This window comes from Periplaneta americana, chromosome 4 (genome assembly GCF_040183065.1).
Source record: "Periplaneta americana isolate PAMFEO1 chromosome 4, P.americana_PAMFEO1_priV1, whole genome shotgun sequence".
Classification (NCBI taxonomy): Eukaryota; Metazoa; Arthropoda; class Insecta; order Blattodea; family Blattidae; genus Periplaneta; species Periplaneta americana.
In genome coordinates, this window is record NC_091120.1 from 183,139,359 (window position 1) to 183,157,388 (window position 18,030).

The 18,030-nt window shown below is 37.3% G+C and overlaps 1 protein-coding gene across 1 annotated transcript in view; it reads left to right on the forward strand.

The window, feature by feature from the left end:
- Positions 1 to 3,569: 3,569 nt before the first annotated feature.
- The window catches only part of LOC138698891 (lipase 3-like), a 28,228-nt gene continuing 13,767 nt past the window's right edge, over positions 3,570 to 18,030 (forward strand). Inside the window, exons 1-3 of the mRNA XM_069825083.1 lie at positions 3,570 to 3,885; positions 6,807 to 6,921; positions 17,467 to 17,713. Coding sequence (XP_069681184.1) covers positions 3,765 to 3,885; positions 6,807 to 6,921; positions 17,467 to 17,713 — 483 coding nt within the window. The 5' untranslated portion in view covers positions 3,570 to 3,764. The remainder of the gene's footprint in view (positions 3,886 to 6,806; positions 6,922 to 17,466; positions 17,714 to 18,030) is intronic.

An 18,030-nucleotide genomic window follows, 5' to 3' on the forward strand; every position in this document is an offset into this window, starting at 1 on the left:
CTTTAGTTTTATGTGGGTATGTTAAATCACAAGAAATTAATTCTTAAAGTTGTCTTTGTGGCGAGCACAATGCATTGTAGAGCCCGGACGAGAAGTTATGGCACCGGCGCGAAGGACGCATTTTAGTTCGTTTGCTTGGACTCGCCCTCACACTCAACTGGAGGGGTGTTGGGTTAGTTGGTTACTAGCATTCCGAGTGATCAGATCGTTCTGCTACTACCGCTATTGCTAATACTGAAAACATTGTCCTTCTGACCACCCTCATTATGGCATTGTCTAATGTGTGAAATCATAGAGTAGTTCATAGTCTAGGACATGAAATAGCACACAATGTATGGAAATTCATGTCAGATGAGGCTGTAAATGGAATACCAATTCCATTGAAAAGCGTGTGTGCAAGAGTACTGGCTGCCACTCGTATTTCAAAGCGAACCTTGGCAAGAATCAGGAAAGAAGGGGAAAATATTGAGGCAGGAACAGCAGATCTTTCTCCAGTCCGGAAAAATCACAGCCGAAGAAGAAAATTGTTGCAGCTGTAGACAGTTTTGATGAGGAAGTCATAAGAAGACTCATTTATAATTTCTACGCTGCGAATAAGCAGAGGCCGACTCTGCAATCGCTTATTCCAAAAATGGATATCAGTGTATGATTATGTGAAGAAAGTAGAGAATAATTACATTGAAATTGAGCACGTGATGGACAGTATTTTTTAGAACATTTCCATAAACGTAGGGACATCTGATTCCAGCACAGATCAGTCGTCTGATTCGGACGGAGAATAAGAATGTAAAGATGGAATAGCGGGAGTAATTCCATTAGGTACCTTCGGCTATTGAGAAGGAAAGTGGTGATACTAAGGTAAGACGAATGTTTTTGGAAAGAGATGAAACGCATATGCCTGCCGCTCTGAGCTTGAGAACCGTAACCCAAACAACCCCCACTCCTCTACCCTGCTGGCCGGCAATTTAAAACTTCGCGCAGGTTGGTGCCATAACATCTCGTCTCAGCTCTATGAATGTTTTATGTTAATACACTACTGAAGGCGATTAACTCCGTAATCATGCGTCAGACTATTTCCATCTCTGGAATGCGTTGTATTCAATGTTTGCTTATTATTCATATGTAGATATGATAATTTATTTGGATAATTCTTAACTAAGCGTTACAACGCTAAGGTGCAAATGAACCTTTGACTTGAAAAACGTCCCAACTCCAAAAAGATCAAATTTTTCAGGACGAACAAAAAACGTAATTGTTAAAAATCTAACCGTTTTATGGAAATTGTTTGCATTGTAAAATAAGTATTATTATCTAACATTAAGTTACTGCTTAACTCATTTGAAGATTTTAATTAAATGTCAGAGCAATACTTAGTACAGATAAGTGGAACTGGGGCATTCTTCAAATAGACCTGTGAGAGCTATTAATAAATAACACTTTATACACAAGAATGGAGGAAATATAACTCAAATGTATTTTTTGTTCATTTGTAGTAATGTAAAGTTAAAATTTCCCATTGTACACCAATGTGAAAAGGAACTTCATCATGGTGTAGTTTTGGTTCTGGCCGTAGGGGCCATCTGGAAAAAGTCGTAATTTTCTAACATCTTTACCAAGATAATTTTCAATGTAGATATAACATGACATTTTACTTCATTTTTAGGCCGGAGAAAAAAATATCTTTCGAGAGACCGAGACGTAGATGGGAGGATAATATTAAAATGGATTTGAGGGAAGTGGGATATCATTGTAGAGACTGCATTAATCTTACTCAGGATAGGGACCGATGGCAGGCTTATGTGAAGGCGGCAATGATCCTCCGGGTTCTTTAAAAGCTATTTGGTCCACACCTGTGGAGTAACGGTTAGCACGTCTGGCCGCGACACCAGGTGGCCCGAGTTTGAATCCCGGTCGGGGCAAGTTACCTGGTTGAAGTTTTTTCCGGGGTTTTCCCTCAACCCAATACGAGCAAATGCTGGGCAACTTTCGGTGCTGGACCCCGGACTCATTTCACCAGCATTATCACCTTCATTTCATTCAGACGCTAAATAACCTAGATGTTGATACAGCGTCGTAAAATAACCCAATAAAATAAAAAAATAAAAAATAAAACGAATGTCCTACCGACTGAGCTACCCAGGAACTACACCCGACACCGTCCCAATTTTTCGATATCCGGCCCTGGAACAATTTTTCCCTTGAAATTATTCAAGTCTGCTTCATAGGAAGCTTTACCTGAAAGCCGGATTTGCATAGTAGCCTATATACCTCACTGTAGGTGCGTTAAGAGAAAACCACAATTCAAGTCACACAGAGTTTGTGTGCACTCAAAGTTGGTTTTCTGGCGCCTTGTCAGCCCACTTGAGTTGTGTTGACATAAAGGGAAAAATTGGGAGGGTGTCGGGTAGCTCAGCCGGTAGAGCATTCGTGTGCTAAGCGAAGGGTCCTGGCATAGATACCCGGCCCCGGAACAATTTTTCCCTTGAAATTATTTAAGTATTACTTCATTCGTACCACTATGTGCTTCTGTTTCTGGCCACATATACATGTGAGGCACTTTGTCTTGCAACTGAAGATGCAGAAGTTATAAAGCCATAATTGCCTAGCATAAAAAATTTCACCGACTTCTAAATGAGGAACTGCAATATTCTGCTGAAAATCAAAACATAAGGTATCAATATCTGAATGTTGCCAAACTATGCAGGTTTTCGGCCTAACTTTCTGATTAACTTATTTACAAAACTTAAGATGATGAGAATGTGATATCTTGCAAGTAACTGTACTTGTAAATAATAATAATAATAATAATAATAATAATAATAATAATAATAATAATAATAATAATAATAATAATAATAATAATAATAATAATAATAATTCTTCCCTTCAAGTATTAGGTCAAATGGCCTGTTATGATCTCACAGTTGAATTTTCAATCCAGAGCTTCTCTGGGCGACCAAGAGATCTCTTCCCGTTTGGACGATAGTGGAGCATGACTTTTGGGATTCTATCTCTACGCATGCGATGCAGATGATTTATCCAGTTGTTCAGATAATGTTTTACGTGATTAATTACAGGTTCTAGTTGTAATTCTTCCATTACATCTTCATTGCGTTTGTGATCCCATTTCGTATATCCCGCTGTATATCTCATACATTTCATTTCATTAGCCGTTATTCTGCTTTCGTCTTTCTTCCTCAATGTCCATGCCTCACTGCCGTAACGAAGTACAGGTCTCGCCAAGGTCTTGTATAGGCGAATTCTAGTATGCCTTTGTACTAGGGAAGGTTTCATAATGGTGTTAATTATTCCCATTGTTTTGGTGTATTTAGAAATTTTCTGTGAAATGTCTACTTCGTCGAAAAAAAGATAATGTGTATCCGAGATATGTAAAATAATTTATCCTTTCTAATATTTTTGAATCTAAGGATAGTAATAATAATAATAATAATAATAATAATAATAATAATAATAATAATAATAATCAAAATTAAATTTGTTCTTGTTCTACCACTTTGTGCCCTTTCAGGCGTCGGATTTCTTTTTATTTTCTAAACCGAGCATTAGACGATACAGTGTTAGTCTTCCTGGCCACTGGGTCACCACAACTCAAGATAAACTGTGAGACAACACAGGACACTCAAAATACAGTTCTGATGTAACAGTGTGTTTACTCTGATGTGTTGCAGCCAGAGATTATAGAGAAGTACGGGTACAAGGCGGAGACTCACAAGACGTGGACGGAGGATCGCTACCAGCTGACCATGCACCGCATCCCGCACGCTAGGAACCAGACTGTGGGCGACCGCCAGCCCGTCCTGCTGATGCACGGAGTGTTGGCCTCTTCGGCGCAGTTCGTCGAGATGGGCCCCGACAACGGCCTCGGTGAGCATTATTCTGGATAGATAGGCTTAATCCTAGTGCTACGTGCATCTGAGAGAACTTTTACTCTGACCCAGCTAGGCGCATTCCCAAAACACACCAGCTGACTACACCACGGTTCGCTGATTATCCAGATTTCAAACAGTTAGCCTCAGTCGTCTCTAAGGGTACGTGCACGTTGGAGCGACGATAAACGATAAAAGAAGCAGCGATGCTATATCAGAGAGAATTGAAGCATGCATTGTCATTGAGGTGTGCGTATTGGAGTAACGATGAAAGCGAAGATACACGATAAAAGCGACGAAAAAGAAAAGTACCATTTTCTTCGCTCTTGTCGTTCATATGATCTCCGATTAAAATAATATTAATTTGTAATATTATCAATATATCCGAATATTAATCGATTTATTATTATTATTTCGGCATATTAAATTAATTATCATAGATATTGGCAAATTGATCAGTTGTGTATTATTCGTGATACGTTATGTGATCACATCACAAGAACCAATCACAACACAGTGAATTTATACTAGCTTTGGGATGAGACAGGAATTCAATTTTGTACGTATTTAAGTTATATTAACCTTGCACCTAGCAGCTGATATTTCCTATATCTCTTCTTTTATTCAGGGGACACTCAAATATATTTTGGAACTTTTTTCCTATTTGACCAATCTTTTTCAAATTTGGGTAAAAAGTTTAATATACACATGGAAAGTAACATGCAAAATCTCAGCTCATTTGATCCAATACTTTTCAAAATAAAAAATATTTCAATTTTTAATCAATCATTAATTGAAATATCACTTTTAATTATCATTTTTTATTTTTTGGTTTTGTGCATTTGACAGTGACTTCTCAATGAATAGGGGAAGAATTCTGCATATTGATTTAGTTCTGTCACGTAAATTAGTGTAGAAATTTAATTTTTCATTTCTATGACACTTTTTCTCCAATTTTAAGTTGAGTGTCCCCTTAAGTGGATGTATAGAATATCTTCTATTGATAGGTCAAAATGTTCGCTTCCCGCATCCTCGTCGCTCCGATATGAACACTTGATTCTTTGATAATACCGAAGCGTCGCTAGGTCGTTTCTTTTATCGTTTATCATTGCTCCAACGTGTACGTACCCAAAGCCAGGCTGTCCGTGCGTCGCCAGCCGGTGATCGGAGATTGCTATGAAATGATGACGGAACGGAGATCGGACGAAATGATCTTGATGCGTATCATGGAGAAACGGAAGAATAAATAATTTAAATTCCGTAACTTGGGATTACTTTGCTCTTTGGGGTCATACACTGCTCCATTCAAATAAAATGTTTAATCGGTGTCCAAGTTTCAAATCAGCTGATGTAACTGTGGGATATAATCCTAAACAAGTATGAATATTGTGACTTAAATAAAAACATTTTACAATTTTACTGTGTTAAAATTCGTTTTCATTTTGATAAATAGTGTATATATTGTGACAGAGCTGGGATACGATCTCACGACCGGCGGAGGAAGGGCTAGGTCGGCCGTGGTTCGGGCGGGTTGCGTGCGCACCTGCTTCCTGGGGCATGTGCTGTGGCGGAGAGAGGAGAGGAGAGAGAGCAACCGCGGCAGAGAGGGGAGATATCCAGATAATTCGAGAATGGCATCTTCCGGAAATGTCGAGCAATCGTACTTTCTCGCAACTATGGTGTGGTTATAAATTACGACACGCGAGTGAACTTGAGCAGCAGTTTAGTTAGTCAGTGTTGTTATAGTCAGTGGGCAGCAAGCCAGCCAGCCTTGTGTAGCAGTGAAGCCAGCTTCGAGACCAGAGTTCGACTTGAGTGTGTCCGCAGTTGTATGAGCGTCCGAAGTCCTGAGTACGGGTGCAGTGGACCGCAGTTGGGGGACCTGAGTTCGAAGGCCAGCGGATTGTCTCTGAAGGTCTGGGGTTCGAGATACAGTGAACTCGAGTGACTGAGCTAGAAGAACTAGCCAAGGCAAACGAACTGTGAACTGGGAACTGACAGTTCTGATTTGTAAATAGTGCTTTGTAAACATTAATTAAGACTAACAGTTCATTGTTGTTCTCAATAATCCAAGTAAATTGTCATTGTCGTGTGTGGAGTGCAAATCCCATTGTTGACGGTAGTAGAATTAAATTGTAGAAAGTGAAGAGTTATTGTTGTAAGAATAAAACTACATTATTGTTTTGAATTTTAAAGTTACAATATGATCTTAACAGAAGTTATACAATGCTCCATAACAAATATTCCAGCTTTAAGTATTTGTTTTGAAGACTGGTGCAAAGTTTCCCCATCATAAAGGTAACTTTGCTCCACTTTTTAAATAAAAAGTAAAAGGAGAAACCTAAGTATTTTTTGTTGAACATAGTAATACTAATACCTTCTATTTAGCACAAATTAGTTAATAAAATTATCAAAAAATAATAAGTCCGTAAACATGTCATTTTCTAAGTCCATTTTAATTAGAGTATCAGATAAATGGAGCAAATTAAGCCCAAGCTACGGTTGTAGGAAAGTAATCGTAATGTTAGTCTTTATCACTGTAATGCATTGTGAAGAGTCTGCTAGGCAAAGTTTCGAATCAAGAATACAACGTCAACTGCAGCTCAAACAAGACGCAAGTGTTTCCTGATAGTGTATACCTCTGACACGCGCAAACATGATGGCACACCAACATAGTCTATGAACGACTAACGTTATTTCTGTACGCCCTGGGCCAGAATACTGTCAATAATAATAATAATAATAATAATAATAATAATAATAATAATAATAATAATAATAATAATAATAATAATAATAATAATAATACCAAATTACAACAAAAAGTGATGGGTTTAATTTTCTATTTGCAATATTGTTCCATGCCTGATGAATGCCTAACTGACGGATAATTGAGCAAATTGTTTGTCATTTTGACAGCATTCATCCTCGCAGACGAAGGATACGATGTGTGGCTGGGAAACGCGAGGGGGAACTCCTACTCTCAAAAGCACGACACTTACTCTCCAGACGACTTGAAGTTCTGGGATTTCAGGTAAACCTATTAAGTCTTTAATGAATGGTTTCTTTACTCTCCAGACGACGTGAAGTTCTGGGATTTCAGGTGAACCTATTAAGTCTTTAATGAATGGCTTCTTTACTCTCCAGACGACGTGAAGTTCTGAGATTTCAGGTGAACCTATTAAGTCTTTAATGAATGGCTTCTTTACTCTCCAGACGACGTGAAGTTCTGGGATTTCAGGTAAACCTATTAAGTCTTTAATGAATGGTTTCTTTACTCTCCAGACGACGTGAAGTTCTGGGATTTCAGGTAAACCTATTAAGTCTTTAATGAATGGTTTCTTTACTCTCCAGACGACGTGAAGTTCTGGGATTTCAGGTGAACCTATTAAGTCTTTAATGAATGGCTTCTTTACTCTCCAGACGACGTGAAGTTCTGAGATTTCAGGTGAACCTATTAAGTCTTTAATGAATGGCTTCTTTACTCTCCAGACGACGTGAAGTTCTGGGATTTCAGGTAAACCTATTAAGTCTTTAATGAATGGTTTCTTTACTCTCCAGACGACGTGAAGTTCTGGGATTTCAGGTAAACCTATTAAGTCTTTAATGAATGGTTTCTTTACTCTCCAGACGACGTGAAGTTCTGGGATTTCAGGTAAACCTATTAAGTCTTTAATGAATGGTTTCTTTACTCTCCAGACGACGTGAAGTTCTGGGATTTCTGGTAAACCTATTAAGTCTTTAATGAATGGTTTCCTTACTCTCCAGGCGACGTGAAGTTCTGGGATTTCAGGTAAACCTATTAAGTCTTTAATGAATGGTTTCTCTACTCTCCAGACGACGTGAAGTTCTGGTATTTCAGGTAAACTTATTAAGTATTTAATAAATGGTTTCTTTACTCTCCAGGCGACGTGAAGTCCTGGGATTTCAGGTGAACCTATTAAGTCTTTAATGAATGGTTTCTTTACTCTCCAGACGACGTGAAGTTCTGGGATTTCAGGTAAACCTATTAAGTCTTTAATGAATGGTTTCTTTACTCTCCAGACGACGTGAAGTTCTGGGATTTCAGGTAAAGCTATTAAGTCTTTAATGAATGGTTTCTTTACTCTCCAGACGACGTGAAGCTCTGGGATTTCAGGTAAAGCTATTAAGTCTTTACTGAATGGTTTCTTTACTCTCCAGACGACGTGAAGTTCTGGGATTTCAGGTAAACCTATTAAGTCTTTAATGAATGGTTTCTTTACTCTCCAGACGACGTGAAGTTCTGGGATTTCAGGTAAACCTATTAAGTCTTTAATGAATGGTTTCTTTACTCTCCAGACGACGTGAAGTTCTGGGATTTCAGGTGAACCTATTAAGTCTTTAATGAATGGCTTCTTTACTCTCCAGACGACGTGAAGTTCTGAGATTTCAGGTAAACCTATTAAGTCTTTAATGAATGGCTTCTTTACTCTCCAGACGACGTGAAGTTCTGGGATTTCAGGTAAAGCTATTAAGTCTTTAATGAATGGTTTCTTTACTCTCCAGACGACGTGAAGCTCTGGGATTTCAGGTAAAGCTATTAAGTCTTTAATGAATGGTTTCTTTACTCTCCAGACGACGTGAAGTTCTGGGATTTCAGGTAAACCTATTAAGTCTTTAATGAATGGTTTCTTTACTCTCCAGACGACGTGAAGTTCTGGGATTTCAGGTAAACCTATTAAGTCTTTAATGAATGGTTTCTTTACTCTCCAGACGACGTGAAGTTCTGGGATTTCAGGTGAACGTATTAAGTCTTTAATGAATGGCTTCTTTACTCTCCAGACGACGTGAAGTTCTGAGATTTCAGGTGAACCTATTAAGTCTTTAATGAATGGCTTCTTTACTCTCCAGACGACGTGAAGTTCTGGGATTTCAGGTGAACCTATTAAGTCTTTAATGAATGGCTTCTTTACTCTCCAGACGACGTGAAGTTCTGAGATTTCAGGTAAACCTATTAAGTCTTTAATGAATGGCTTCTTTACTCTCCAGACGACGTGAAGTTCTGGGATTTCAGGTAAAGCTATTAAGTCTTTAATGAATGGTTTCTTTACTCTCCAGACGACGTGAAGCTCTGGGATTTCAGGTAAAGCTATTAAGTCTTTAATGAATGGTTTCTTTACTCTCCAGACGACGTGAAGTTCTGGGATTTCAGGTAAACCTATTAAGTCTTTAATGAATGGTTTCTTTACTCTCCAGACGACGTGAAGTTCTGGGATTTCAGGTAAACCTATTAAGTCTTTAATGAATGGTTTCTTTACTCTCCAGACGACGTGAAGTTCTGGGATTTCAGGTGAACGTATTAAGTCTTTAATGAATGGCTTCTTTACTCTCCAGACGACGTGAAGTTCTGAGATTTCAGGTGAACCTATTAAGTCTTTAATGAATGGCTTCTTTACTCTCCAGACGACGTGAAGTTCTGGGATTTCAGGTAAACCTATTAAGTCTTTAATGAATGGTTTCTTTACTCTCCAGACGACGTGAAGTTCTGGGATTTCAGGTAAACCTATTAAGTCTTTAATGAATGGTTTCTTTACTCTCCAGACGACGTGAAGTTCTGGGATTTCAGGTAAACCTATTAAGTCTTTAATGAATGGTTTCTTTACTCTCCAGACGACGTGAAGTTCTGGGATTTCTGGTAAACCTATTAAGTCTTTAATGAATGGTTTCCTTACTCTCCAGGCGACGTGAAGTTCTGGGATTTCAGGTAAACCTATTAAGTCTTTAATGAATGGTTTCTCTACTCTCCAGACGACGTGAAGTTCTGGTATTTCAGGTAAACTTATTAAGTATTTAATAAATGGTTTCTTTACTCTCCAGGCGACGTGAAGTCCTGGGATTTCAGGTGAACCTATTAAGTCTTTAATGAATGGTTTCTTTACTCTCCAGACGACGTGAAGTTCTGGGATTTCAGGTAAACCTATTAAGTCTTTAATGAATGGTTTCTTTACTCTCCAGACGACGTGAAGTTCTGGGATTTCAGGTAAAGCTATTAAGTCTTTAATGAATGGTGTCTTTACTCTCCAGACGACGTGAAGCTCTGGGATTTCAGGTAAAGCTATTAAGTCTTTACTGAATGGTTTCTTTACTCTCCAGACGACGTGAAGTTCTGGGATTTCAGGTAAACCTATTAAGTCTTTAATGAATGGTTTCTTTACTCTCCAGACGACGTGAAGTTCTGGGATTTCAGGTAAACCTATTAAGTCTTTAATGAATGGTTTCTTTACTCTCCAGACGACGTGAAGTTCTGGGATTTCAGGTGAACCTATTAAGTCTTTAATGAATGGCTTCTTTACTCTCCAGACGACGTGAAGTTCTGAGATTTCAGGTAAACCTATTAAGTCTTTAATGAATGGCTTCTTTACTCTCCAGACGACGTGAAGTTCTGGGATTTCAGGTAAAGCTATTAAGTCTTTAATGAATGGTTTCCTTACTCTCCAGACGACGTGAAGTTCTGGGATTTCAGGTAAACCTATTAAGTCTTTAATGAATGGTTTCTTTACTCTCCAGACGACGTGAAGTTCTGGGATTTCAGGTAAACCTATTAAGTCTTCAATGAATGGTTTCTTTATTCTCCAGACGACGTGAAGTTCTGGGATTTCAGGTGAACCTATTAAGTCTTTAATGAATGGCTTCTTTACTCTCCAGACGACGTGAAGTTCTGAGATTTCAGGTAAACCTATTAAGTCTTTAATGAATGGCTTCTTTACTCTCCAGACGACGTGAAGTTCTGGGATTTCAGGTAAACCTATTAAGTCTTTAATGAATGGTTTCTTTACTCTCCAGACGACGTGAAGTTCTGGGATTTCAGGTAAACCTATTAAGTCTTTAAGGAATGGTTTCACCAACGTTCGTTGAAGATACGTTAGTAAATTTCTGTTTCACCAAACATCGTTATTACTACCGTACCTTTAAACTCATCGTAAATTTAATAGGCTAAAACAATAACAAGGTATAAGAAGCCAACAACATGGCGGACGTATTCGATGCAGAAAATCCTTACATAGAACTTCTTGAACTAATGGTGAACTTTTATTTGGTAATAATTTTATTATTAGAGTCTTGCGTCCAACGACTCGCATACCCATGTAGGCATGTATGGAGTATAGATTGATAGCACCAGACCTTACTACATACTTCAGGTCTGCTGTTGTGTGAACCAGTGTCGCCAATTCTGAGGTTTCCCGCTAGCTCTAGCATTTTTCAGTGTTACTTTAGCGGGTAAAATTTGTGAAATTTGTATTGCTCATATAGGGACTTAGCAGTTTTTTTAACACGTACAGCGGTAAAATAATCTTTTTTTTACATTGACAGTATAGCAATTTAGCGGTTTCTGCACTGTATCTTAGCGGATTTTTAAGAATCGAGTTGGCAACACTGGTGTGAACATGCGAAAACAATACAAAGTTGGGCGCTTGGAGATCAGTATTCTAATAGAAGGATTTGGTAGCCAGAACTTCATTAGGAAAGAACATAAAGAACGTGTATTTTATCAGAAAGTAGGAAGTAACAGTAATCTCAATATATTGTAAATTTTATACTGAACAACAATGTAAATTTTATTATCTCAACAATAATTATCACTCTCTACAATTTAAGTTCACTCCCGTCAACAATGGGATTTGCTCTCCGCACAGCAACACAGCGTTCGTTATTGCACTCCACAAACGACAATGACAATTTACTTGGACTATTATGAACAACAATAATAAACTGTTAATCTTAACTAATATTTACAAAGCACTATTTACAACACAGAACTGTCAGTTCTCAGTTCACAGCTCGTTTGTCTTGGCTAGTTCTTCTAGCTCAGTCACTCGCGTTCACAGAATCTCGAACCCCAGACCTTCGGAGACGATCCGCTGCACTTCGAACTCAGGTCCCCCAACTGCGGTCCACTGCACTCGAACTCCGGGCTTCAGGCTCCACAGTTACGGACACAACTCAAGTCGCGCTCTGGTCTCGAAGCTGACTTCACTGCTACACAAGACTGTCTGGCTTGCTCTCCACTGACTTTACCAACACTGCCTTACTGACTGACTGACTGACGTTCACTTGCGTCTTCTCTTTTATAACCAAACTATAGTTTCTGGAGAGTTCGCGAAAGATTCCACTCTCGAATAATCTGGATATTTCCACTTCTCTGCCGCGGTCGCTCTTTCCCCACTCCACTCTACGCCCTAAGCCACAGCACATGCCACAGGAAGCAGATGCGCGCGCAACCTCCGCGCCGGCCGACTTAGCCCTTCCTTCTACTGGTCGTGAGATCGTATCTCATGCGGCTGTCACAATATTGTCACTACATAGCTTGAGTGAAGAGCACAGAACGTCTCTGAGAGCGTGTATTTGCATTGCATAGACATTTAATATTGTTTAATATATTTAAGTAAATGTATCTTCATCTTAGTTCGAATGGTTTTTTCATTGCATGTGTGGGCAAAATGTGTTGGCTCCCGAAAATAAAAGAGCCCGCTTCTTAAAATTTTTAGTTTTGTCTAACCGTGGTAAAAATTATATTTTACTGCATATAAGCTGCCTTTAAATAAATATTTTGTTACTGTTGTTATTAAATCCAAGTAGTATATATTGTACATGAGTGCTATTCTTCTTGTTCACTGTTTTATTATACACATAAGTACACAAACAGTACCAGAGCGTGCGGGGAGAGACCGCAGCGTGAACTGTTGATTCGCAACTTGTTCTCCGCACCAAGAATATGCCCTACCTACATCTAATTTGTAATCAAAATAACCAAACGTAGGATTCTAGTTATAACACTTGGAATAATGTTTTTGAAGATTTAAGTGACTATTACACTCTTACTACGTCGTACTACTTTTGACCAATAAAACGGTACGAAAGGACGTCTTTCAACCAATCATGGCTGCTTATCGCACAATTTTATCGCGTCCCTAGCATTTGTTTCTTTGTTTGCCAACATTTGAAACTGCGCTGGTCTGGACGTAATATATATATATATATATATATATATATATATATATATATATATATATATATAATTACAAACCACTCCAGTCGATACACAGCAGTTTCAAATATGACTCGCATTGGCATTCAAGAACAAGAATTAATAAAAATCACTGATCATCACTATGCATCTTCTGAAATCCGATTTACAAATAAATGAAGAACACCATTCGGAAATCCTGAATAAGTTGAATACACCATGTAGGCCTAAATAAACGAGTTCCACTTCTATTACGCACACGTCCAATATAATATCAATTGAACCACCAACCATATTCAAATTTGAAAATTGTACATTCAATAATTATTCCTTTTAAAATTATTCATTCGGAAATTCTGAATAAGTTGAATACACCATGTAGGCCTAAATCAACGAGTTCCACTTCTATTACGCACACGTCCAATATAACATCAATTGAACCACCAACCACATTCAAATTTGAAAATTGTACATTCAATAATTATTCCTTTTAAAATTATTCATTTTTATTTTTTATGCCATCGTTTTTAATTAAAACTTTTCTAACACTTGTGTATATTAGTTAGGTTATGTTATAGCTTCTGCTATATGATATTATGGATAGTCACGTATCAGAGATTGTTTAATATTAAGATTTATTGAAAATCATCTGTCAAGTGACGTTGATTACTAGGATTCGGATAATTGAAGTGGAATGTTGCATTTTAATAAAAATGAAACTGAATCAACAAAGCCTTCTTGACTAGTAACATTGCCATCGAGAACTTCTCGACGAGAAGGCATTGCTCACTACTGCCATCTAGCATGCATCTAGCGTAATATTTGTAAGGTTGAGATGGTACAATAATACATTTGAAGACAGTTGTATTTTCGTAAGTCAATTAATATTTTATTGTATTGGAGTACTTCGTTACTTCTAATATTTATATACTTTCTTCTAATCGTGTAATAGTCAATTAAATCCCACTCGAGTTTTGATTTTCTCTACATAAATCAAAACGTCTAGTGAGATTACTGTTGATAACAAATTTCACGAAAAGTATAGATTAAAGAAACAAGTCGTAAGAATAATTTTAGAACAAACTGAAGATAGGTTAGAATATGACACTTACGCCTCTACAAGAGATTCTTTTCACTTTAAGATTTAATGTTACAGGAAGATTTGAAACAAAAATAATGAATGTCACAATTCTGTTAAGGGTGATGTCATTGACTAATTCAGAAGATTACTATAAACTTTAGTATTGTTCTCAATAAAATTGGTAAAATAGAGTCTTATCACCACGGATACAATCATTCTTTCCTTCAATTTTAACACGAACAGCAATAAATTTTGCAGTATTATAGAGAAATTGATTATTATCTTACCCTTAACAGAAATGTGGCATTCATTGCTTTTCTTCTGTACCCTTCAATTGGTTACATGAACATGGTGTCAAAAGCTATATTGTCTAGATATGTTAATAAAATATCAGCTATACTATCAACATTATGACCACAATACGTTCATTCAGTAATTTTATAACATGCTCAATCTTCTGTTGTCTTTGGCACAATAAATTGCATACATGTTCGAGCTATCTCCTGGCGATAATATGGCCGAAAGAAACCGCAATAGAAAATCCTATTTTTCCTATAATGTTCAAAAAATTGCATATGCAAAAATCAGCGTAAGAGAAATTATAGTCAGATGGCCAGGATCAGTCCACGGTAGCACGATATTCCAAAGATGTGAGATGTGAGAGGAAGATTCCTTTTGAAATGGGAAGAATACAAAGAAGTTTGCTTTTAGGAGACAATGAATATCCCTTAAGGTAGAGACTCCACTGAAAATCATGAAAAATTTTTAAAAGAATTTTATTGGTTATTTCACTTCTTTAGAATGTATATTTTCATACACCAAATGAATTTAGTTCAATTCTGATTACAAATATGTTTATTTTTTTAAATTAAGGTTGTAAGGGGGCATGGCATTTAAAAAGAGCCGTCAAAATTATTTTTTTATCAAAGGATTCTTTTTTTTTTATTACAAATTTCTGATTACAAATCTAGCATCTTTTTGTTCTAAAGTTGGCTCCTTGAAGTTACTAGAAGAATGTAGTTGAGGAGAATTTTAATAGGTACGTGTGAAATAAATATTTATTTTATTTTCAAATCCAATTTTCCGTAAGTTTATTTTTCTTCATTCAACATCAACTTTTTTGTGCCAAATATTAATCAATCAGGATGAAATTTTTACTGCAAGTATTAACGAGAAAGCTGCACGTTTCTATGCATTTATTTTGTAAGAAATGCTGCTAGTTTACTTTATTAATATGTGTTTTCTTGAATTATAAAAAAAAATATATATTTTCAGAATTTCAAGAAAACTTTTGAAAGTGAATACATGAGATATTTCATAAAATGAACACATAGAAATGTTTCTATATGTCTTGTGAATATATCCAAAAAAAGGAAGCTTAAAAACTGAGATCTACTAAAAACGTGGGTTTCAAAATATGTATAAAAGAAAAGAGAATAAAATTAAAATCAAAAGCCAAAAAATTTGGGAGTTCAAAATATAGACTTTGTTAGTCCTTTACATAGTGAATATGTTCTTAAAATTTGATTGAAAGAAAAATGATTATGAAAAAAGTTGTCATTTCAGTGGAGTGTCTCTCTAAAATCCTATTTAATGGCACCTCTCCTGAATCCTTCTACATAAGCAGAGTGAAATTATATCAGAACTCACAAACCTACAAGAAATACATAGGCTGTAATAAATATTCATTAACACGCATCAATTTCCTGTACAAAGCTGAAAGTCACGATAATCATTCTTCTGTCTATCAGTGGCGAAGCTACATTCATGCAACTGGGTATTCTAAAGTTATATATATATATATATATATATATATATATATATATATATATATATATATATATATATTGTAGATAAACTCCAGTCGGGGTGTTTTTTGCTCTGCATAGATGTCGATGATGCGTTCTTTGAAGATGTCATCCCTGAAAAGACTGTTTAACAAACCCTTCTCAATAGCCAGAGTAGGCCTACTCAAATTGCTCAGTCTAGATTCTAGAATCTGACATGGAGTTCCTTAAAAATGTCTTAACTCTCTTCAATGCACTCATACTTCGTTCACTCGACGCAGTAGATACAGGGAAGATGAGAATCAGTCTTATGAGCCGCACTGTTTCTTGATAGATTTTTTCTAGGCCATTGTTCAAAAAATATTTCAGCAAAAAACCTGCAGGCAAATGCTTTGTTTGGTCAGAATAAACGTTTGTGATCCATGTTTTTAAACTCACAAACATGCACTGGAATACCGCTCTCACTTCACCACCGCGTCGTTATTTAAAGACGCTGCTGCTAACCCATAGTCATGCTCCTGCGTCGAAAAGTGTCAGAAAAAGTTCGTTTTCACGTAGTATTCTTTACCAACCGTTAAATATATTTTCAATTTCACATTCGTTTTAGTAGTTAATCTAATTCGAATTCTATACTATAAGTGTATTCGTAGTACCGAAATACCGAACCCACAGGTGATTATTTGAATAAAAACGTAAGTGGATAATGAATGATACATGATAATAATGAACATATCTGCACTTTACGGAAACAGACCGACGAAAAATGAATATTGCCCTATTATTTCTCACACACTGACAGACTGCAGCGTTGTCAACCGTGGCCGGTTTCGGTAAATGTAGCTTTTAGCTATATAGTCCAATGGCAAAATGTAGCCGAATGAGATTCGATCGAATGACTATTTGTGAATACTCTCAATTTTATGTGTAAACACGTTCTTCTATCAAATTTTATTTTCTCACACTCTAATAGCCATAAGAAGTTTCTCGCTTCCGCAAAAAATTACGAAAACATAACAGAAAATTTAAGGTAGGACTGAATTCCGGACACAGCGACCTTTATTTATGGCAACGAAAGCTTTGGTATTTTCAGTTTTCTTTTCCTGTTATGTGAATAGCGCCCATTGTTTAACCATCAATTCTTGGATTCATGAATTCGCCGACACCTGACAGTGTCTTTATCGGGAGTCGCCTATGCAACAAAAATGAACTGGCCCTAAATTAATGAATGACATTTCCAACACATCCGTCTTCCAACATTGTAACTATAGCATTGGTCGTGGATTCTGTTTATTACTCTCTGAATGTGTGTGGCTTCATTTTGGTATTTGTAGCTGAATTTCGGGACGTTTGTAGCAGAAGCAGATTCTGAGATTGGTGCTGCTGAGTCTAGGCTCTTCACAGAGCTGTCGAGCATTAGTGACGTATGCAAGCACTCCGCTTGGCGCATGCGCATATGCTTTCTCTAGCTGCTGCCATGAGCCTGGTTTGAAGCAGTATCAGCGCATCAGCGAGTAGCCACACTGTAGTTACATGCTGTTTCGCGCCGAGGAGCTGGCGTCAATCCTTCCGTAACTAGACCGAAAACTAGAGATTTCATTTACCTATACCAATGAAAACGGGAAAATATAAATGCGCTTATTTCTTCAAAATCCAATGGGTAATCTAAGGCTCTTAGATTACCCTTCAGCTTCGCCCCTGCTGTCTATGCATTATACTTGTTTGCAGCTGGCACGAGATTGGTCTCTATGACTTGAGGGCTATGATCGATTTCATTTTGGAGACCACGTCCAGAGAGAACATGTTCTACGTCGGGTACTCGCAGGGCACCACAGCGGCCTTTGTGCTCATGAGCGCCGTTCCATCTTATAACCACAAGATAAAGATCATGATATTCATGGGGCCTGTGGCCTTCCTCTCCCACACTAACAGCCAGTTCCTCAGAGCTCTTGAACCCATCAACAACAAGTTCCAGGTAATCAAAGAGATGCTACAATATCTGTGCTATGGTAAGACCAGTACAAAGAGTTTGTAATATATAACTAGAGACACCAATGGCGCTAGTGTAGCGTACAAAATTGAACCGCTGTTTGGCCGCCATTAAAGGGATTTGATGCTTCGTTGGAGTGCGAGCAGTTCATGCTTATTTGAGGAGTACGCATAAATATAAGTACACTTGAAGGGAAATAATAAGAAAATGGTGAAATACTGCGCCGCAAATATTTGTTCTAACATAGCTACTATTGTAGGATGCCCAGGAAAGCATGCATATCTCAATATTTGAAAGAATGT